A 22,995-nucleotide genomic window follows, 5' to 3' on the forward strand; every position below is an offset into this window, starting at 1 on the left:
TCTAGACAGTCAATTTACTTTATTCATGTAAGAGGCAGATCATGTTGAGAAATGCTACTAGGACAACAAAACAGTCAACACTAGCACTTGGTTGCCTAGCTGCTCTCCAGCCACTTCTGAGGGCAGCAGTGCTGCCCTGAGCAGGGACAGGCCCTGCCTCGGTACCGGTTCCAGACAGTGCCACCCTCTTTTGAGACCCAGGCTTGACTCCTCCTGCTGCCCAGGTTGCAGCAGGATCTTTGAGCGCTTCTTTTAGGAGCCCAACACTAAAGGACGCGAGAGGCAGCCCTTGCCTCTTGAGCAGTTTCTATTGAGCGCACTGTACTATACCCAGGTCTCAGCAAGAACCACACTTTATCCTCTAGATAAAAAATGCCTGGAAGCAATGGTACACAAAACATCACATCAGCTAGATCAGATGTGAAAACAGGATCCCAAGTTAGAAACAGGATCCCTACTTAGAAGCAGCAGAGAGTCTCGCTACAGCATTCCTGGGTGGGGAAGAGCAGTTATGACACAGCACAGGCATAGCTACGGTGAAGAGACAACTAGAAGCTGGAATGGTGGGAGGTGAAAGTTTCCACACTGTGCTGTGAAACGGGACCATTTCTCTCTGATCCCACACCTCCCTGGGATGGGCACGTGCCTTAGCGGAACTGGAGTGGGCTGATCCGCAGCCCAATGACATCCTTGCCGATCTCTGTCACCTGAAGGATAAAACGGAGATAATTAATGTTCAAAAGTAACAAAACAGCCTGACCCTGTATGTTGTGTTGAGAGCCTAGATGGTTCTGAAGAACACACATTGCCAATCGCTGCAATGTCAGTCCCTGAAGGGGACTTTTAAGCTACACTGTATTTCACAATTCCCAAACTGCTCCACCCCAAATGCCAAGTTCCCTGCCACTGACCCAAAACCCATGCTGACTCAAGTTAGGGGGCACAAGGGGGAAGCTGCTGGAATCCATTCTAGCAGAAAACATCACAGACTGGATTGCAACAGAGACTCCCTTACTGTTGTGACACGGCAGATCTGCCCCTGGAACTCAGGGCAGTAGCAGGCTCCACTAAGTGGACACTTCTCCACGGGCTTGCCACGATAGATGGGTCGGTAAGAGGTGGCACAGATGTCAAAGGGGTTGTGCATGTCGTAGTTAAGCTGGTAGGTGTCAGTGGGATTCTTCTCACACGCTGACAAGATCTTGCGGGTCTGCAAAAAGCAACCACATCAACCAGAGGTGCAGCTAGGAAGCAGTCCAAATAGGGTCTGCCACAGCAAATATTTCTGGCAGTGCACCTCACAGACATACCTGCTGGGCCACCTCAGGCTTCGGACCCAGCTCTAGTAGCCGACGAGCAAAAGTAGCAGCTGTCTTGAAGTTTTTGAGTTTGAAGAAGAGGTTAAGTGCAGTGCGCAGTACCAAGATCATGTGGACAGGCTGCAGGTTGGAGTGGGTGAAATAGGCAGCCATCTGCAGCGGGGACAAGGAGGAAAAGCGGGGATGCAATCATTACCAAGGACGTGAGAAACTGGATGCCCTGAAAATGCTCCAAGAAACACACCGACCCCTCCCAGGTAATCACTGCCACATCTGCTTTGAAGGCAGGAAATAAAATTCAGGATTCCTGATGCTTTTTTAAACCCAAAGGCTTCTCCCAGGCACCCAGCGAGGAAATTCAGTTATTGTACCTCACAGATTCGCTTCTGGTGCTCCAGGGTCTCCTTGGGCAGCTTCTTCCGCTCGATCTCCATTGAGAGTCCTACGATATACTCCCGACAAATGGCTATCAGCTGCTGGGCCTTTGGGAGAGGAAGACAGAGTCAAGCATTTGGCCTCCTGCCCCAGGGGCATGCAGACAATACGGACAGAAGAGATCTGCCCCTCACCTCAGCAATCTCCTGCTTGTTGTCTACCACCAGCAAGGGCACACTGAGCAAGATGGAGCGGAACTTCTCCACGGCCTCCTCAAACTTGCCAGCTGTAGTGAGCTGGTAGCACAGCTGCAAGCGCTGGATCAGGTCATTAAGCTTCAGTCCCACAGCAGGGAGAGCATTCTTCAAGCCAGCTTCTTTCCTGGGGGCAGAGAGGGGATGGGGGTACAAGCAGGACTAATACAGGGGCCACCAAGAACACACCTGCATTACACAGTCAGCTCAGCTGCAAATACCAGGAACATTTTGACCCAGGGCCATGCTGTTTTTCTTGGCCATTAGCTTAGCATAAAAGACACCTGTGCTTCCATTAGTTGTCACATTCAATGCCCAGCTCTCTTTGCATTAACACACTAGAAAAATCTGGCTCATTTTTCTACAGCAGTTTCCAGCCACCACTAAAAATACACATCTGTGTTTCTCTAGACAACCCAAGCTTTAGCCTAGCTTTGTCAGAGGCAGAGCATCAGTGATAGAAAAGACAACATCCCGACTGCCTCACTCTGTTTTCACCAAAAAATAAAAAAATAAAAATAGCTCTTCAACATCTTAACATCTAACCACCAGCAGAAAAATCCCACTAAAGATGGAACACGCTTCCTATTAACGTCCAGCAAACAGGAAGGCTCGTCCCTTCAGAACAGAGAGTGAAAGACTCAGGGAGGTATACGGCACCAGGAAAAAAGCACAGAAGAGGAACTAACCCAGTTGCTTACCAGTTGCGATGTGGGTATCCATACATGGTAGGGAGACATGGCAGGGCTTGGTAGGTCGTACGGCCACGGGCATAGGTCTGCAGGAACAGCTGCTTGTAGGGTCCAAAGTTTGTTACTCCTACCTGGTCATGGAGGAGCTGGAAAGAATACATTGATGTGCTGAGTAAAAGCTGTCCAAGGCCATACAGAAGGCACAGTCATCACTCAGGCTCACCGAACTTCTTACTTTACATCCAGAGAAAACAACGCATAAAATGATTCACAGTAGAACACAAAACAAAGCTTCAGACTGGATCGGAAATAAAAATATATGGGAAAAAGGGCATTTTTTTCCCCAGGAACTCCAAGTGTAACTTACTCTCATTGCTGTCTCAAAGGAGCCTGCCAGAATGTGGTCAACAGGAAGCTGTGAATTGTTACACCACACCTACAAGATGGGAAAAAACATACAAGAGGAGTTGTGCATACGCACACATTTTTCTGATCTTACCCTCATCACCCCCCGTTCCCCTTAACAAGTTCCTGTGTTGTGCTCACAGATGAAATGTTAGTAAGGTCTAAACCTGAAAAAAGCACCAAAGCAGAAAGAAAGCAGAAAGGTTCTCAAAAATCAAAGATGTGTGCTGTTACCTGAGCTGGGCTCGTGCCCTTGGTGGGTGGCACAAAGAATCCATCCTCTGCTCCTCCTGCTGGACCAGCAGGAACATCCTGGGGGAACACACAGAGCAGCAATTAGCGTGCAAGTTTCCAGCACCCAGATGAAATCAGAGGTAGCCAAGCCTCTGATGAAGCCCATAATGCTTTTCCCCCCTCCCCACCCCACCATGACTTGTCATTGCTTTCCTAAGTAACTACAACTGGGCTAAGTGAGAAGCCTCCCAAAAGCATCATCGTCTCAACAGCCCCTTACCAGTTCAGGGGGAAGATCCAAATCTTCTTCAACTTCCCATCCACCTCCTTCTTCCTGTCCTTTACCTAGACCTTCCTCTCCAAAGCCTTCTCCAGCATCCACAAAGCCATCTGCATGGGGAGGGGGAAAAACAGTTAAGAGCTCCTACACAGACACATTTTCACTTCTGTAAGAAACACTCTTTAATTTACCTACCTTCGTCCAGCTGCAATTCTGCATCTTCTCCCCAGCCTTCAGTGCCAACATTGTCAATATCAATGTCAGCAGCTAAGGCACCACCTTTGCCTAAAAAAGAAGGACAGGATTACTCGTTTACTCATCTCTGAGTTGGCCAGGTGTTAAGAAAAGAATTAAGTTAGGCCAGCATTCTCCCCTCCAATTGCCAAACCCTATCTTGTGTTAAAAGAACAAAGATTTTTAGAAGATTTGCCGAGGATGGTGTAAATACCAAGCTGCAGTCCAGCCTCTACTAGTAACACACAGCAAATCTGGGGTTTAACAGCAACAGACCAGGAGCCATGGGAACAAACATCTCTGTTCTGCATATCCCAATTTAACACGACCTTCGAAGTATAAAGCAATACCTTTGCTAGCAATTGTTCCTTCAAAGAACCCCTTGGAAACAGTCAGCAATGGCCAGTTGGTATCCAGAGGCATGACAGGAGCAGGAGGCTGCAGCAGTTTTGCATTGGGATCAATGTCTGGAATCTGAGCAGAAAGGAGCAAAAAACAGCTGAAGGCCGTATAAGGAAAATCCCAGTTCTTTGACCTACCCACCTCCATGCAACACAGTCTCAAGGTTTTGTTAAGTACTGACAGAAAAGGAATATGGTGTCTCCCTCTCAGAAAGGAGCTGTCATGCCAGTCACACTAACACCATGTCCCACCGCCATCTTCTTCCCAAAACTCTAGGGTTCTTGTTACGAAGCATTAGTCACTAACCGTCTCCTTTTCAGGATCAAAGGTTTCCTTCAGGTTTTCAGCTTCCTCATCCAGACCATGAGTTGCAGCCGTGAGATAGGCCAGGGACTCTGAAATTAAGTATAACAAACATGAGTGTGTGTTCTTTGTATTCCGGAGAAAGAAAACCTCTCATACCAACAAGCATGGCCGCACTGTCAAAAGGAAAGATTAGCAGCATACTAAGGTGTACAATTACACTTCTAGGGGCACCACTGGATTTAGGACTAGTGTGAGCAGGCAACGACTGACCACCTGAATATGCTCCAAGGTGGTTTCACATCTCCTGGATTGTATTGCGGCTCTTGGGTTACTTTCTCTGTCCATCCAATTCAGTTTCTCTGTAAGAGATTATGCTCATCTCTCTCCAGAAATTACTGTTCACCCCCAAAACCTCTCCAGCTGCTCCTCAGCCCAGAGAAACACATTAGACTGACACTACTCACTTTGCCCACAGTTCTTCAGGATCCTCACTCTCTCTGCCACATCTCCTAGATATAAGGCGTTCTGGTAGTGGCCACTCATATCCTTACGGATCTCGGCTAGACAGAAACAAAAAAAGTCATGATAGCTCTGCTGTTCTTGGCCTTCTCTGGGATGCTGCTCATTCTCTCTGGGAGCTCAGCACCTCTTAATTCATTCTCCTGCACTCACCTATCTTCATCATCTTCCGAAGCTTCTCCAGATTGCCAGTGATAAGGTACAGAAAGGAGAGCCTATCAAAGTTCTTGGTGCGCTGGTAGCACATCTCCACAATCTGGTGATTTCCCTGCAGTAATGCCACTTCTCCCAGTTTCTCCCAGCAATTCTTGTCATCCAGAGCCTTGGCTGCTTCCAGAGCAATCTAACAAGACAATTGATGCGGTTACAAGGTCAAATCTGAAAAAAAACTGCTCAACACACAAGACTTGAGCTTGATTCTCTGCCCCACCAAAAATACTATGAGGGTTTGCAGAAGCAGGTTTCTCTACAGGCTTCTGTTGATAATGCCCCTTACGAAAAGCTGGAGATTACAAAGTTCACCGCACTAAATCATGCCTCCACATGAGGGCCTGCACCTTAGTAGGGCAGCTATCATCCCCAAAGTGACGACCCAAAAGACATGCCCTTCTCACGGCACCATCTGCCACCTCACCTCAATGTTGCCACACTCCAGTGCCAGGCTGAAGCGGGTCTTCTCATCTTTGACAAAGTGCAGGGCCACCTCAGGGTAGCCTTTTTTCTGCAGGTAGGCGATGATGGACTGGCCCACAAGCTTAGCATTCCTCACCATGTGCAGTACCTGCAAAGAAAAGGCCCAGGCAGTGAAGCTGACGTCACTTGCAAGGCATGTTCCTGAACCCTCAGGCCATGACCAAGAAATAGCGCAGAGTTTCTCATGCCTCACCTCATCGTACTTTCTGTTAATCAATGCCAGCTTGAATTTGAACTCTGTGGGATCAATGGTGAGGACCCTGGGGCGGCATTCTCTGTCCAGGCAGTACACGTTGTTCCCCTTCACACGGGTAACATAGATAGGAAGGTCCAGGGTGCGGATGATTCCATGATCCCTATGCCAACACACAGCACACGTGCACACCAACATTTCTATATGGCCACATCCCCTACCTCAGAGGCGGCTCACTATGCTATTTTAGCCTGCAAGCGCCAGTCAGACGAATAGAGCAGCCACCCAACCCAGCAATAAAACACCAGTGCATAGGGTAAGCAACCAAACATGAGCCAAGTGCATCTATTTAGCTCTAACTGCCTTGGGGTACATCCGTACTGTAAAAGTGGAGTTGCACCAGCACTAACTTTGGCATCTGCCAAACAAACACAAAATAAAAACACTGGTAGTCTGCACAAGGCCAGCCAGTTCAAGGACTCTGTTCGACTCTCAGACTTACCCTGTGGTGACAGCATATTTGATGTGGTTGCTGGTGGTATAGATGAACACACCGCTTTCATCCCAGGCACCGCTCTTGACACGAATGTTTTCGTGGATGTTACACAGGGATTCCAGCTTTCTGTTGCAGATCATGATGGCTGGAGACAAAAGCAGAAAGGAGGAGGATCAGGTAACTCTACTTTTAAATTTCTGACTCTGACTTAGAGCTTTTCTCTTCCACAGTCCCAGAAATAGGGACTATATTCAGATTTGGACATCACGGAGATGATAGTAACCACAACAAAATTGTCACCATCTGCCCTTTTTTTTTTTTTTTTTTTTTAAAGAAAGACAGAATAGCTGATCCTTTTTGAGGAATATAGCAAATCATCTGTTCTATAAGCTTGCAAAAAGGCTTTACTGAAGAGAAAAAGCAGCAGGGCTCACACTGAATCCATCTGCAGCTGTACCTTCACCACTAGACACAGCACTGAGCAGTTACTCTAGCAGATCGTGAAAACATGGAACACGCTCCCAGCCAAGGAGGGACCTAGCATTCACTGGAATCCAGGTGAAACACTGCAGCCTCCCCTGCTTACCATGCTTGGCCAGCAGAGCTACGTGGGACATGTCAGCCGACCAGATGACGTATTTCACCTTGGAGATCTTCACCGAGGCCAGAGTCCTGGAAAAGGACAGCACTGACGTTAGAGAGTTGAACAATATGCCTCCACAGCAAGCTCTATAATCAGCTACCAGTCTCCAATACGCTGAGCCCAATTTGCGGATGCTCTGAATCCTCTTTATGCAATTCTGAAGCTACAAAATCACGCAACAAAATTCAGGGTGTCTCTACATCAACAAAACAAAGCTTTCTCCATGCCTGTGCAATAAACACATTTGAGGTGACAACTGACTTGAAAAATACGGAGATGATTAAGGATGGTTTTAACAGAACAAAGGAAATACGGTATTTACAAGTAACATTTGCTTTAATAAATTTATCCTTAACTTTCCCAACAATACTAGAAAGACAAAGACACAGAAATAAGGAAATGAAACTCAAAGCAAATTCTGGGACATAAGCGATCAAGACACACCGCATTTATCTGCTGCTAATCCAGAACCTTCTCAAACTGACAATGATGGCCAAAAGCACCAGCTACTTGTCTGTTTCTTAGTGGCTAGCCAACACATAACCAGTACAAACTTGCTATCATGCTCCACTTTAAAAGCATTTTGAACAGATATAAAACCTAAGGGACAAGGCATCAGGCAAGCTTAGCTTGACTGAGTATGGGGTTTTTGATTTCTTTCCACTTTTATAGTACCCGATTCTGTAGTCACAGAATTTATAAGGATATGGCACACATCTCCCTATGATCAATGGCACAATGCCTGCAGCATAAACTGCACCTTGGCTGTGTTTACATTCTGCTCTCCCTAACAGTTGTTAGCCGTGGTTTGGATCAGTCTGACGCAGCCTGCAGCTGATGCTGAATTCTGGAGTGCATTAATAGCTATTACTTGTCCCTAGAGGGCACACGCCAACAGGATTGCAATATTAAAACTTCCCCCAGCAGACTGGATCTTACCGCTTCTGCTGCACGTCAAAGAGGGTGATGGAGTCTGCATCTCTCAGTAACAGGTTCCCTGTGCCAGCATAGAAAATCTCATCACAGTTCGGCACCTGCACCTTCTTCGTGATCTCATTCTTCAAGTTTTTGATTAGGATCTGCCATTTGATGAGAGGAAAACAAAACACAGCAACACAGGGCAGTCAGATAGAATATACAAAGAAATTTAGGATCGTTTTAGCTCAGAATTTTTGTATAGCTGAACCTCAAGAGCCCAAGCTAAATACAAAGCCTTTCACAAGACAGGATCAGACATTATCCTTCTGGAAAACCCAACAACTTAAGTTTACCAGGGCGCAGACATAAGAGTGCGAGCTTTCCCTTTAGCCCCACTGCTGTCGTTGTCAGCTAGCTGGTATAATTTTCAAGCTCTCCCTGCACTGAGTATATGAACAAAGTAAATATGAAGGGAAGGAGGGTGGGCAGACACAGGGTAAATAAAGGAGATGAGGAAGTTGAAAGGGGAGAACTGCAAGGAGAGAAGGGGAAGGCAGGGAGGAGTAACAAAACAGGTACAAGAAACTGTAATATACTAGGCAAAAAAAATACTGAATCAGATACAAAATGAATAGATAAATATTCTGCATTGGGCAAAGAGTAAGACTTTTCTTTCCCTTTCCACCAAGTAAACTGGAGTGGGGAGAACTTTCCATGACTTTCTTTCCCCCTTCTTTCTCCTATTTCACTCCACAAGTGAGATCAAAGACCTTTATAAAAAACTAACCTGCTTTTTCAGCATTTCCTCATTACTTGCATGCTATGAAAGCAACCTGGGTGGCTTCACAGTCCTGTTCCGGTCAGCTGTCATTTCTGAACCCACCTGCAGTAGCAGGCTTCCAGCAACTGAGCCAGCGTTTACCATAAGTTAAATAATACTTTCAACTCACTACATTTTTATTGTATTATATTTCTTCATGTGTTATCTGCAGCTCACTTTCTATTGAGAATGCCTTGCCAGTCTATGTGGATCTCCAATAATTCTGTTAACCCAATCTCCCACTATTCCATTTGCACGTTTCCAAATGACAATATACCCCGTTAAAAAGATGACCCTATTAAGCCTGTCCCCTTACCGAATGCATTCGATCCAGGACTGCAAAGCGGTTACGAGCTACCCACACAGCTGTTAGCCCGGAGGAACGTTTCCCTTCAGGGGCTAGGGAGAGAAAGACGCAGGCAGTGAATAAAACCTCTGGCAGGCTCTTATGGCAACACATTAGTCAGTCTTGTTTGATCCCATCTTGGCTGTTGTAGCTGCTTCCTACTAATTCATGTTTAACCTGAGGCTATTCGCAAGACTCATTTCCTCCCCCAATGTCCTTTCAGATCGCAGCGTGGCCAGCGCCAGCCCTTCTCTCCAGCCAAGGCACAAGACAAGTGGCTGTCTGTACCGCCAACGCCACTGCTTGGCGCTGAAGCAGGGCCATCCTGGGCGACAGCACAGTCTGTCAAGCTAACGAGCAGAGCCTTGCTGGCCAAACAAACCGAGCAGCGAGGGTCCCGGCTTCAATGTAAGCCCCCCTCCCTCTCCCCCCTGCAAACTGACATAACGAGCTGGAGGAGAAAGGCTGCACTCTCCGCAGCACGCAGCTGTTCTCTCAGTTTTAAAATGCTAATACAAACACAGCGCTCTGCACGTCAGACACACATAAAGAACCACGCTGCAGGATTTTTCAGATGCAGAGAAGGTTTTGAAACAGGAGAAGGGAACAAACAAGCGAGGCGAGAGAGTTGCTACTGCTTTGGTAAAACAAAATTTCTCCTTCTTTAGTTCGCAATCCCCCCTCTCTCTGGTCCTCCTGCTGCTCAACACGAATGTTTTTGCAGACCCACCCACCAGACTGGGGACTATTTCACCAAGCACAGTACTGTTTGTGGCAGATCCACAGCCGAACAAATGACTTAAACCTGACTGCCTCAGCCCTCAGTTACTACCCTACGCAAGAAAGACTGGTCTAAATTCTATTTCCAGCTCTGCTTAGGGTTTTCTGATGGCAACTTCACCCTGTTTTTCTGAATTGCCACAACGCAGCATTTTTACTGGCTTTAGATCTTAAACACTGGCTGTACCTCATTCAGAAAAAGGCTGAAGTATTTTACCCAAAAGATGATTAAACGGTGATAAGGAAGTTTAGATTCCCTTGTAGGTCAGGTAAATAAACTGAAGGGCACGAGGATGAGAAATCCAGTGCACATGTTAAACATCTACATTACAGACAAGGGAAATCACGAGAATTCTGCATACACGGCAGTTTGTTAAAGAAAATATTTATCAGCTAGTAGAATTACAATGCTGTTCTTGAAAATGCATTAAAGGTGCTTAGGTTTTCATGAGGCCTCGACACCTCCTCCTCCAGAAGAGGAGGAAACCTCTTCTGGAATAAACCCTTTCCTCTCTAAAAGGGTGACAAGCCAGGTGTCCCCAGACAAGTCAGCTTTGAATGACTCAATCAAAACTAACTATTTATAATACCCTCAGTAGCATTTCACCTATATAAAGTTACCAGAAAGCTCCCTTTCTCTGTCTCTCCAAATATACCTGCCTGACTGTACTGAGCAAAGAAACCTTCCCTTCATTAGATCTGCAGAAATCAATAGATGTGAGAACAAGTGAGCTGGATTCCAGTCTAACACATTCATCACTCCCACTCATTTCGAAATCTTTACTGCCATGACGACAGAGGCAGGAGAAACCAGCTGGAGTTTCAGATCCCAAATGGAATTCACAGTTAGGAGAAAGAATTTTTTTCTTTTCCTAAATCATGTTTTGACTTGTAAATTGCATAAAACTGATCCGGAATTTGCCGAGAGGAAGAATGAACACTGGCACCCTGGCACTGTCACTTTTACAGCCACTTTTCAGAGTATAAAACCTCTTCGAACAAAATATATCTGGTTAAAATCCATCTCTGTTGACAAGCCAGGAATGCTGCCTGCTGCGTCGAAAGGGAAAATGGAAAGTTACTAATAACAAAATTATAAAATATATATTTGTAGCAGTAAAAGTTTGGGATGAACATGAATTTTTCAAGTCAGTGTCGTGTGATATAGTAAGCAGGAAGCCTGCCAAATGATGTGTGCTGCAGGGACATTGGGAAACATGAAGAAAAAAATCCAATGAGAGGCTTACAAAAATGAAGCTTTTTTATATATAACACACATAGTTGGAGAGAAGAGGAGGAGGAGACAGCTATACAACACTAAACGCTCACAGGAATAGTGTGAAATAAGAAAGTGCCTACCATCCGGATTTTGGGAATCTGCATCCTTGGGAATGGTGTACAGATCATAAGTACTGTTCTCCAAGTTGCTGGCTCTCTGCACAAAGATGGGGGGAAAATTTCCAGGGTAGGATTTCAGAGAACTGCCATTCACAGCCTCATGAAAAGTTCTTTAGCACGTTACATAGCAAAACTTGACTTACTGTGCAGAGAAGGACAGCGTTCTCAGCTGGGTTGTACGACATGTTGAACACAGGGAACTTGGATCCACTGAACAGAAGTCATAAATAAAAGAAAGTTACAGGTGAAACAAGATTATTTCTAACACTCATCTTCATTTTTTTTTTTTTTTTAATAAACAGAGTGCCAAAAAAGCTGTTTTGATGAATTTCCTGAACCACCTGGAAACGCTGTAAGAACACCAGCATTTTACAAATGACAGCTGGCATTTCAGTCTGAATTACTGCAAACTTACAGCCAGTTACAAAAAAAAGTTGTATCTATGCAGAATGTGACAATCTGACCTATCTGTAAGTGAGGAACTAACAAGGGATTAAAGATACTAGCAACGCCTTTCATAATATGCTAAGCACTCATCTCTTACCTTCGCAGCTGCATGACAGCAACATCTTTGGAACTGTTAAAATCAAGCTGGCGGAGGAAACGGTCCTTCACATAATACAGCATGTTCCCATGCACAGCATAAGCAGGCCGCTCACGCTCCAATTTGAACACAATCATGCCACCGTCATGGCCTGGGAAAAGGCATGCAAGAATTCAAACGCGAATTAAATCCTGTGGGTTTTCTCATTATGGAGATGCCAAGACCAAGACCTTCAATGCTTTTGTTTTGTTTTTTACCTGCAGCAAAGAGGTTGAGGTTGGGATGAGCTGCCAATACCCAAAAGCGATCGTGATCACGGCGAAAGGTCTGAACACCCGTGCTAAACATGCAACATAAGAAATAAGGAGTATAAACAAAATGGAAACTCTGCCGTATGCTCCAGGTCCCCAAATAAAGATCCCAAACTTCAGACTAATCGCTGGCATTCAGCATGGGGAGTCCAGACAGAGTTCAAAACACTGTATTCATAACCTTCTGCCAAATAATACATTCTCATTTAAAATATTTGCAGCAGCAACATCACTAGACAAGTCAGTCTTCTTCCACCTCCTTTCAGACAATTATAAGCCTTGCCCATAACACGCATCTCAAAGGGACAGCAAATATGAAAAACATTTCTTTCTCAGTAATTATCAAATGCTAAAACTAAAGCTTTAAGGAGTTCTGGTCTTCAGTTTCTCTAAGAATAACTGTAGGCCTCTCACATGTGTAAAACTTCCACAATAAGGTTGAGGCAGATGCCTGACATGAACTAACCGTTTCGACATATCCCAGACACGGATGCTTTTGTCTTCTGAATTGCTGAGGATCAGTTCCTGCCGGGGGTGGAAGACAGCACACGAGACATTGTTGTAATGTCCTCGGCAAGTGTCAACCTCCCAGGCCTTGGATTCTAACCAGAAGCGGAAAAGAAAGAGGAAACTAATGCTTGAACAGGTTAAGTTATTCCACAGGAGAAAACGCAGCAAACACCTTAATGAAGTGGGCTATTACTAAACCATTCCCCGCAATTTATTTTTGTGACGTTTAACTGCTAGCACAGCTTGCCTGAGAAACAGGTAAACCAGATTTCCAAAAAGGTGCAAAGAATTTTATATAGCTTAGCCGGACTGAGCTGGCAAAAGGGCATCCATTCCTGGTGAAGTGCTTCTCATTCTAGAATCATCTCCCTTTCTTATTCCATTGGCACATATTCAAAAAAACTTTAGAGGCAATCTTTTCTGTTCCTACAAACCTCTGCTCAGCAGTGCATGCAAATCAAAAGCAGCTAGAAGTGTTTGCTCAGGGACTGAGCCCCCTTCAGTCTGCAAAAGCCAACGCTGTTTGGGATTATTTACCATTGCATCCTACATACATGCTTGCAAAATGTAAATTACTTTCAGGTTCAGCCTACAAACGTTCAAACAAACTTCAGTTCTTAACACCCTTCTCCCCAGGGGTTCCCCCTGGAGAATCCACTTACCATTCATCCGCCAGATCTTCACTTGTCGATCATCAGCTCCTGACACAATAAGCGGCATTGTGGGATGGAAGGCAGCCCAGTTCACTCCACGATCGTGGCCCTACAAGGCAAAAAGAAAACAGTCACTTGAAGCAGGTTAGCGACTGAACGTAACGAGCAAAGGAAAAACAAAGTGACAAGACTGCAGACAGGCTTGCCAAGATGCAGCTCTCGCTATTTTTTGTATGCCACGCTGCTCATACCAAACGCTTAGACAGACTTTGCCCACAGTAACGAGCTTTGCAGATACCATCCTTCACCAGCAGAGCAGCACCACTTCCCAGCTTTAACAAGCCATTACAGAATGCTGCTTCCAGTAACACTAGGCAATAATGTCCGCTATTTAATGGAGCTTTTAGCCATACAGAGAGAACGGTACTCGTTAGGTTTCAGTGCAAACATCTCCAGATTTCAATTTACAGAATTCTTGGAGCACGTTACTCCACTGAGCCGAGGCTGGTATTTTAACTCTTTTCCCTCTGCTATTTTTCTGGCCTTTCAGAGAGTCATTTGGGTCACAAGGATTTCACTAAACAAATTTGAAAAGGTTGTAGAGCGCACACACTGACACCGTACCTCAAGAACGTGCTTCACAACTGCATCTGTTGTCCCAAACAAATCCACCCCTGTTATTCCCCTGACATCCGACTCCACAGCTCCAGGGGACAGGTTCTTCTTCCTTAGGCCTTGCAGAACAAAGGGGAAGGAGGAACAGGGTGGAGGAAGCAGAAATTATATAATTAAGGCAACATTCCTTATCCAGAAACAAGTTGAGTGCTCTCCCACGTTGTTTATATACATCTTCAGGTGGAAAGTGAGAACTTGAAGGAGTGGAAGAGGGGGAGAAATATCCGGGACTCCCTTCCACTTCCTCCAAAAGCACAAGCTAAGATTAGACATACCAAAAAGAAAAGTCTGCACTGCAGTACACCACTGAAAGGATCACCTCAGCTCACTGGGACACAGACAGTGGCACTTCAGCAAAGGGCTGAGGCATTCTGATTTCTCTTCCTCTCATTCCTCCTTCACTGAATTGAGCTTGCAGGTTTTCAGGGGACTTTTCAACCATGCCACTCTGCCCAAATCCATAATCCTGAGGTCATCAATCTGCCTGGGCACAGGATATTTTGGGGAGCTAAAACTATAGGAAAAAAAAGCCTGTTCCTGATTCTGAAGAACACTAAGTTTTCCAAATTAAAACAGACGTACTTCAAGCCATTCCTCATTAAAACGCAACATAACACAGTATGGAAAGAAATGAAAAGAGCCTCTCATCTGACAGTGCACAGGGAAAGACTACATAAAACACTAAAACAAAACTTAGAAAATACCCTTTTAGATTCAAAAGTACTTGGCCCAAGAAAGCTATCATGGAGTTTATAGAGCAAGAAAAATCTGTCTAGGATAAATGCAGAACTGCACTTCTATGGAGACCAACAGAGAGGGAAGTACAAGAAGAGAATAAACGATACAGAAGGCAAAAAATATTTTCTAGTTGCAATTCTGATTCCCACGCTCCTCATAGATCAGCAGCTCAACATCTCAACAAACCCTTCTGCGAAGTTAGGCTGATGAAATGACCGTGACAAGCAGCGCCTCAGAGCAAAGCACAAACGCTCAGCACACTGAGTGAGGTGCACACACAGATGGTCCAAGTAACGATGACGAACTTGAACGGCTGAGTGGAAACTTCTACAAAGCTGGCACAAACCACCCCAGAAAGGAGGAATAAAACATATATAACCCAGAGAAGGCGAGTGAAGAAACGTAGGATTTTCGGAAGAGAAGATACTTGAGCCTTTGACAAGCCAGTGAAACAGGACTGGAACACAAGTGGAAAATTTCTGGCGTAACTGCACAAATCTAAGGAAAGGCAGAACACTCACAGAACATAGCAGCTTCCTGTGTTGCTCTGGGGAGGGAGCAGGGACAGAGAGGGGACTTGCAGCAGAAAGGCAGATATTAGGCACTCTAGGGACAGCTGTTTCAGAAGAGCAAAAAAAACCTGAAGAGCAGACTCAGATGGACATGCACACAAGCGCTCGGAAGAGCAGGTATTAGAACAACCAGAGGAAAAGGGGCAACATACTGCCGGTGAATGACACGTTGTAAGTTAGGAGAGAAGGAGAAAGAGAGCAGTGAAGCATCAGGACACTCCTGGCACCCATTTTCTGGAACACCTGGCTGATGTGTTAGAGACAGCACTGACCTACAGATACACGGTCCGTTACAAATTCTTTTCTTCTATCATCTTCCTCGCAATTCAGGCCCCGTACCTGAGGTCAGTAACCTACCCAAGGCGGAAACTAAAGAGGGCTCTTGGGTACTGACTACGCCCTTGCTGGGCTTCGGTTCATTCTGGCCCCTCCAACCCACCCGCATTCAGTGGACGAGCAGAGAAGTGAAGTGGGGGCTGAAGTTGTACCAAAGGTTTTGCCAGCCGTCACCACACGTGCACATACGGTGGTGCTCAAGGAGAGGCAGCCCAGGTCTACGGGTGCCACGTGGGGACTTTCAGCCGAGATCCTCCCAGTCCCAGGGCGTCTCAGCAGCACCAGCCCAAACCCTCAGGTGATCCTCACTTAAGCACGTCACCCAGATCAGCTAAACAGAGTCCTGACAGAACAAGGGCATTTTTTGCCAGTTATTTGCCAACCAAGAGGAAGGTTAAACGGGAGTTGGTGTGTGGCGGGTGTTAAAGCGCAGACACAAAGCACTCTGATCAGAGCAAGACCACCAGCACCCTCCTCACTGGTTAATACTTGAAAAGAAACAAGAGAAAAACAGAAGATTATTTTGTAGATTTTGTAGGTTAATATCAGCCACATGAGCAAGGACTTCGTTCCACAGCACAGGTGAACAGTACAACACAAACGTTCATGCATTTTAATATATAAACAAGCTTATTCCGACTGCATTCACACTCTCTCTCAGCAGATTAGCAGGAAATAGACCCTTCAACCTCCAGCTTATTTGTTTTACGCTGAAGATCCTTTATCAGCAGGTTTCAAACCAAAGAACAGGAAATTTGTGGCAGTTCAGAACTACAAGGCAGTCTTCACCCTGGTCTGCTCTGGGTCATGCTCCTCATCCCTCACACTCTGCCACAGCTGCCAACAAAGCTGAGTTTTGGGAGGGAGAATTTGGAATACGACCTTTAAATTCATTTAACTGGGGGCATCAAAGATCCAGTACTAAAAACCCCAAAGCCTGATGAAAAATAATCCCACTGATGTCAGCAGAAGCTGCAAGTTAAAAGCAGCACTCAGAAATGGAGTTAAAGCTCAACATCACATGATGCTCTCTCTGATCAGGATTATGTGGATAAGAGGAATCAGACAAAATGTGGAAATAACCATTTCCAGCAGGCTGCTAGAGCCAGAACAGAGTCCTGCTGAGGACGGAAGCCATTTGGGGGAAAAACTTTTGGGGGGGAGGGGAAAAAAAAAAAAAAAAATACTATTTTCAATCTGTTTAACATCTACCCGTGTTTTTCTCCACACACTAATATTCCGGCAGTGTCGTGTCTGACTGGAGCGACAGCTGAGTCAATAATTCAGCATGTCTCTAAAACCCCTCATCACATATCAGCTGAGGGAAAAAAAAAATAAATAAAAAGCCCTGTACCATCTCCAAACCAATTTGGCAGCTGGAACTCTGCTGAGAGCGAGCGTCTGTGGGAGAATGCAGCAGCAAAGCTTCCTAGCAGAATAGCTGTTAAACTCCCCGTGCTGGCAGTACGGAGAGGGGGACAGGTTTTAAATAACCAGGATATCCTGTCCCCAGCCCCTACTGTTGACACAGCTGGCCATGTCTGAGCGTGTACTACAAATAACGCAGCATGCCCAACCAAAACTGCAATGGCGAGAGCGGCAGATCGGATGAAGGGCCTCGGTCTCTCTCCAGAATAGTTTAAGTTGTACCACCACCAGTACTGCCTCCCACCAGCCCCTTCTCCACCTATTTTCTTGGCTTTCAGCTCTTCATTTATGGATCCTATGCGATTCCACTGAATCACCTCGTGGCCTTAGGTATAACCTAAGAAACAGCTCAGACATCAGCAAAGGACTTTGGACTTTTGACTCGCAACTCCCGCTCTGATCTCCAGGCCACGCCTTGCCTCATGAAAGACAAGCAGACTGGACGACGAAGAAATTCCCAATGTTATCGTCCTGTCACCAGCCACAATTAAGCCACCAAAAAGATCCCCTGCCCATTGTGCAATGAGTAGAGAGGCCTTCTTATCTTTATCTCGGAACAAATGACTTGCTGCTGCCTCCAAGAGATTTTGAAAGGGATCAAGGTGACCCAGAATTTTTTTTTTAGAGTTTTTCCTACAAGCCTTGCACATTGGCAACGCTGATCAGCCGACAGCGCCGTGCCCATTCTGACAGCAATACTTGTCGCCTATGTTGGCTATAAAAATCAAACTCTTAACGAGTTTTTTGGGCTGCACAAACCTACGGCTCACATCTACTGTTGCAGAAGGCTGCTTCAAGCATAAAGTTGGACTAGATGAGCCCCAGAAGTCCCCTTCAGCCAACAACCTACAGCTTCTTGAAAAATGAGGGGACTAGATCCCTGCCAAACGTTTAACACTCTTCCTGAGGCTCCTAGAGCTGACAGGCTACTCTTCCTGCTCTCAGATCGGAACCAACTTTTTTCCTGCCTCGTTTGGCTTTCAGCAATTGCAGTTTTGAAGTGGGCTTTGCCACCGGACACCCCCTTGATCTGGGCAGCTCACCAGAAATATCCCAAACGCGCACAGTCTGATCCAAGCTGGCTGACACTACCAGGTCCTCAGAGGGGTGAAACTGGGCACACATCACATAGTGGTTGTGTCCTGTCAGCACGCTACAACAAAAAGGACAGAAAACGCCATTTAAACATCAGATATATTAGCACGCACTCTGACTTGCACCAACAGCAATAAGCTCAGTCTCAGAAGGGACAAAGAGGAATATGGTTGATAATACTTGGAAGGGAAATACAAGAATTCAAGAATTCTTCTTGAAGAATTGAATTCTTCTTGAAGAATTCTTCAAGAATTATCACAGCTACCCAACACAGCTGTTCTCAGTGAGAACATTCAGGGGCTGGCTCACTGATATCAGTAACTTCACAGGTATCAACACCGCTGCATCTTATTTTAACTTCGAAAAATTTTCAACCAAACACCACAGGAATTTACAAACGTGTTTAGTAGCATCAATGTAAGTGAGCAAAAGTCACAACTGACAGAAATCTTCGTTACTGATCTGTTTTTTTTTTTTTTTTTTTTGTCAGTTCTGTTCCTTCAACTATGCTCGGTTTGAAATATCAATATCACCTCCCACTCGAAAACAACAAATGAGGATAGCTCGCACCCAAGCCCTACAGTTATTTTTAAAGCATCCACTGATTTTACCAGACGCAAGTTCTGGACTGCCAGTTCCAAACCCGAATGGTCTGATCATCAGAAGCACTCAAAATCCACGGATATTCCTAAAAAAGACAAAGTAGTTTGCACGTGAAATCATACCCCCCCCCCACATTCCCTCCCTCCAGCGTTTTTCAGTTGCCGCCCAAAATTACCCTCTTTTATTTTATTTCACTTAAGATCTAGGAGGCAGAATTTATGCCTCTTACACCTCTAAAAAGGACCACGCCTGTACTTTTTCCTTCAGCAGAGCCTCCTTAGCAAAGATTCCCATCCAAGGAAGCAAAAGAGATTTCCACTCGCGCAGGAGGAACACAGGCACGCACCGGGGTAAGTACTAGAGGAGCTTACGTGGTGGAAGAAGGTGGTGCGGATGTAATCCAGGTGTCCGAGCAGAGTGAAAAGGCAGCGGCGCAGTTTGTAATTCCACACCTGAGCAACACAAAAGCAGCACAATGAGGGTACGTGCCCCAGCCAGCTAGATTTTATTGTGCTTTTTCACAATAGGCTAAAGATTTCAGTCTCTTCGTTCACCTACAAGCCTCTTCCTCTTCCAGTTTAAGATATTTCTAATGCAAGCCATAAAAAGGCTTCAACTTGCTGCGATTACCACTAATTCCTCTGAAACAGCAGAATCAGAATTCCTGAAAAATTCCATCCCCGGGCAATGCCTTTTAGAGAAAAACTGTAAAAAGGAGTAAAAGGTTACCTTTATTTTATAGTCATCGCCTCCAGAAACAAACAGAGGCTGCTGTTTGTGGAAATCAATCCCTCGAACGGGTCCTACGAAAAGGAAGAGAAGGTTGGACGAGGCAGGACGACTGACAGCTGGAACAGTCCCTTACATCCCATAAAGAGGGCATTTCGCGCTCCCCATTGCATTTTTTACTGCAGATAAGTCAAAAGGTTCAAAGCAACAAGAAGCAGTGTTAGAGGACGATATCCCACTCCCAAACACCTTCCTTTTCATCGGCACGCTTGCAGAAAAACGTCGCAAAGCACCCAAACCCTTTGTACTTGTACCTACAAATCTATTTTTCCACCAGAAACGAATACTGCCCCACTTCATTTGCGGGGAAGCAGTGCTCAGAAAGCGCCGAGCTGGCCGCTACGAACGGCGGGGTGCAACACCCACCGCCTGCAGCCCCACAGAGCCGCTCAGCCCTGCTCCTGCCCCGCACGCCGCCCCCCCCCCCCCCTTCGCCCCCCCCGCTGACCGTCGTGCTCGTCGAACTTGTCGATGAGGGTGCACATCCGATAGTCCCACAGCTGGATGACGCCGTTGTGCAGGCTGGTGAGGATCCAGGGCCGCTTCGGGTGGAAGCTGAGCCCTGCCGAGGCAAGGAGACGGGGGATGAAGGGGCCAGGCCGTGACAGAGCACCAAGCGGAGCCCCAGGAACCCCCCTCAGGACCCCTCCCGGACCTCCCAGGAGCCCCCTCAGGAGCCCCCGAAGGAAACGAGAATCCCTAGGGGCTCCCCTCAGGACCCTCCCCCCGGAGCCCCCCTCAGGAGCACCCCCAGGACCCCTCAGGACCCCACCGGAGCCCCAGGAGTCCCCTCAGGACCCCTCCGGAGCCCCCTCAGGACCCCCCCGGAGCCCCCTCAGGACCCCCCCGGAGCCCCCCTCAGGACCCCCCCGGAGCCCCCCTCAGGAGCACGCCCAGGACCCCTCAGGACCCCCCCGGAGCCCCCCCCCGGACCCCCAGGAGTCCCCTCAGGACCCCTCCAGAGCCCCCCTCAGGAGCACGCCCAGGACCCCTCAGGACCCCCCCGGAGCCCCCCCCCGGACCCCCAGGAGTCCCCTCAGGACCCCTCCGGAGCCCCAGGAGTCCCCTCAGGACCCCCCCGGAGCCCCCCTCAGGACCCCCCCGGAGCCCCCCTCAGGACCCCCCCGGAGCCCCCCTCAGGAGCACGCCCAGGACCCCTCAGGACCCCCCCGGAGCCCCCCCCCGGACCCCCAGGAGTCCCCTCAGGACCCCCCCGGAGCCCCCCTCAGGAGCACGCCCAGGACCCCTCAGGACCCCCCCGGAGCCCCCCCCCGGACCCCCAGGAGTCCCCTCAGGACCCCTCCGGAGCCCCCCTCAGGACCCCCGGGGCTCCCCCCGCGGCCCAGGCCCACGACTCCCAGACCCCCTCTTGTTTCCCCTGAGCCCCCCCCCGCGGCCCAGACCCTTCTCCTCCCCCCCCCTCCCCCCCGCTACCTTTCACCCGGGCCGATTTGGTCTCGAACTTGGTCAGCATCGCGCCCCCACCGCCGGCCGCCTCCGCCGCCCCGACCCCTCCACGTCGGCGTCCCGGAAGCGGCCTCGCCTTCCGCTTCCGCCTCCCTGACCAGCGAGACGCGGTCCTCCCGGCGGCACAGAGCGGCTTCCGGCCGCGCCGCAGGAAGCGGAAGAGCCGGGAAGATGGCGGCGGGGAGGGCTCGGGGCAGGCGGGGGATGGCGGCCGCTGCGGGGAGCCCTCGGCTCCCGGCCTGGTGCGGGCCGCTGCGGGGGCTGCTCCTCGCCGTGCTGGCGGCGGGTGAGCTTGCTGGGGAGAAGGGTTGGGCCGGGCTGGCTTCCCCCCCCCCCGGATCTGGGGTCCCCCCTCCCCCAAAGGGCTCTGGGGTTCCCGCTCCCTCCTCCCCCCCCCCCCCCCGGGGATCTGGGGACCCCCCCCGTGTCTCCCCGTCCGGGATGTGGGGTCCCGTCCGTCCTCCCGTTCCCTCCCCCGGGAGCTGGGGGTCCCCCCCTCGGTCGTGTCCCCCTCCCTCCCTGGGATCTGGGGTTCCCCCCCCCCCCCCCCCCCAGGGATCTGGGGTTCCCCCCCTCCTCCAGGGATCTGGGGTTCCCCCCCAGGGATCTGGGGTTCCCCCCTCCCCCCCCCCAGGGATCTGGGGTTCCCCCCTCCCCCCCCCAGGGATCTGGGGTTCCCCCCCCCCCAGGGATCTGGGGTTCCCCCCCCCCCCCCTCCAGGGGTCTGGGGTTCGCCCCCCCCCCCCCAGGGATCTGGGGTTCCCCCCCCTCCCCCAGGATCTGGGGTCCTCCCCCGAGGAGATGGGGCCCTGGGAGCCCCCGGCCGTTCCCTCCAAGCTGGGCAGGGGTTGATCTCCCCCCCCCCGCCCCCCTTTTAGCTGGGGGGAGCACCTGGAGGTGCGGGGAGCCCCCGGTTTGCCCCTCTCTGAGGCTGGGCTCCGCCTTCTCCCCCAGGCTCCTGCCAGGGGAACTCCGTGGAGAGGAAGATCTACATCCCCCTGAACAAGACGGCGCCGTGCGTTCGCCTCCTGAACGCCACCCACCAGATCGGCTGCCAGTGTGAGTAGAGCCCCGGAGCTGCTCCTGGGGGGGGCGGGGGGGGGCCGTGCCCCGAGGGACGGGGTACAGCGCTGCTGGCCTGCCTAGTTCAGCACCGTCCGCCTTCCTAGCGCTGCTTGCTGGCTTTTCCAGTCCCACTCCGGTAACGCTGAACCTGTTTCGGCCAAATTGAGGGGTAGAGACCTTAGAAGGTCTGCGTTTCCTAGGCCCCGAAAACCCGTGGCTAGGCAGAGAGCGACGTTTTCAGCACGTGCAGCTGGTCGCGTGCGGGACAAAGCCAGTTCACCACGCAGGCTGGTCCTTGCCCAGCCAGCGCCCCGGGTAGGAGGCAAAGCCGTGAGCCCTGCCGAATTCACAGGCTCCTAGAGAAACAGGCAGGGAGTGAAGAACCAACGAAGCGGCGTACGAAGGGCCCGGAGGGTTCGGTTTAGCTGCTTGTGCAACGCGTGTTGCCTTTGTATGGTTTTTGTGCCGTGAAGGTGCAGGAGGAGGAGGTAGGGCTGCTGGGAACGAGGAGGAAGGTAAGGGAGCCCAATTCGACCGGCGCTCCTTGCTGGAGAAGAGCAGCTGTTTCCCTTGCGGAAAGGGCAAGCCCTGAGTCAGGGATTTGTTAATTTGCGCTTGAATTTCGCTTCCTTAGCGAGCCGCTCCCTGCGGCAGAGGTTGCGGCGGCTGCCACGGCAGGGCAGCACAGCACAGCTGCGCTCAGTCCGCCCGATAACACCGCGGGGTGCGGGCTCCCCGGCTCTTCTGCCCTCTGACGTGAGCCTGGCGGTAGTGCAGACACCAGCACGCGATCCTGCTGTCCCAGCCCTGGGCAGTGAGTAACGACGGCTGCTTTTCCGAGCTGTGGGGGTTGTTTTTGTCGGTAGAGACTTAGGAAAGGGCTTCGTTTTCTTGGGATGGGG

General features: G+C 49.0%; 2 protein-coding genes across 2 annotated transcripts in view; one reads left to right on the plus strand and one right to left on the minus strand.

The window, feature by feature from the left end:
• COPA (COPI coat complex subunit alpha) lies at positions 1-21,298 on the minus strand. The gene is made up of 33 exons (XM_035567320.2): positions 20,996-21,298; positions 20,010-20,123; positions 19,502-19,575; positions 19,144-19,224; positions 18,781-18,857; positions 18,118-18,227; positions 13,950-14,059; positions 13,335-13,434; positions 12,629-12,764; positions 12,109-12,191; positions 11,852-12,002; positions 11,451-11,517; positions 11,269-11,344; positions 9,100-9,182; positions 7,985-8,124; positions 6,989-7,074; positions 6,409-6,547; positions 5,907-6,069; positions 5,655-5,801; positions 5,174-5,363; positions 4,966-5,061; positions 4,502-4,590; positions 4,144-4,267; positions 3,755-3,844; positions 3,560-3,669; positions 3,280-3,357; positions 3,008-3,076; positions 2,650-2,786; positions 1,889-2,075; positions 1,691-1,801; positions 1,311-1,472; positions 1,016-1,210; positions 1-707 (listed from the first exon to the last, which is right to left on the minus strand). Exons 1-33 carry the CDS (start codon positions 21,033-21,035, stop codon positions 648-650), a joined length of 3,675 nt encoding a protein of 1,224 aa, XP_035423213.1. The 5' UTR covers positions 21,036-21,298; the 3' UTR covers positions 1-647.
• Positions 21,156-22,995, plus strand: part of NCSTN (nicastrin) — a 13,184-nt gene continuing 11,344 nt past the window's right edge. Inside the window, exons 1-2 of the mRNA XM_035567321.2 lie at positions 21,156-21,314; positions 21,983-22,087. Coding sequence (XP_035423214.1) covers positions 21,200-21,314; positions 21,983-22,087 — 220 coding nt within the window. The 5' untranslated portion in view covers positions 21,156-21,199. The remainder of the gene's footprint in view (positions 21,315-21,982; positions 22,088-22,995) is intronic.

The sequence above is a fragment of the Cygnus atratus genome, chromosome 28 (assembly GCF_013377495.2).
Source record: "Cygnus atratus isolate AKBS03 ecotype Queensland, Australia chromosome 28, CAtr_DNAZoo_HiC_assembly, whole genome shotgun sequence".
Classification (NCBI taxonomy): Eukaryota; Metazoa; Chordata; class Aves; order Anseriformes; family Anatidae; genus Cygnus; species Cygnus atratus.

What these genes read in the sequence shown, in the direction of transcription:
- COPA (XM_035567320.2), bottom strand. Translation starts at nt 21,035, where the DNA reads ATGCTGACCAAGTTCGAGACCAAATCGGCCCGGGTGAAAG. An exon ending in ACGCTGTCCTTCTCTGCACA is followed by an intron (nt 11,345 to 11,450) that starts GTAAGTCAAGTT and finishes ATCTTTGTGCAG; the next exon opens with AGAGCCAGCAACTTGGAGAA. An exon ending in ACCAGAAGCGAATCTGTGAG is followed by an intron (nt 1,473 to 1,690) that starts GTACAATAACTG and finishes TCCCCGCTGCAG; the next exon opens with ATGGCTGCCTATTTCACCCA.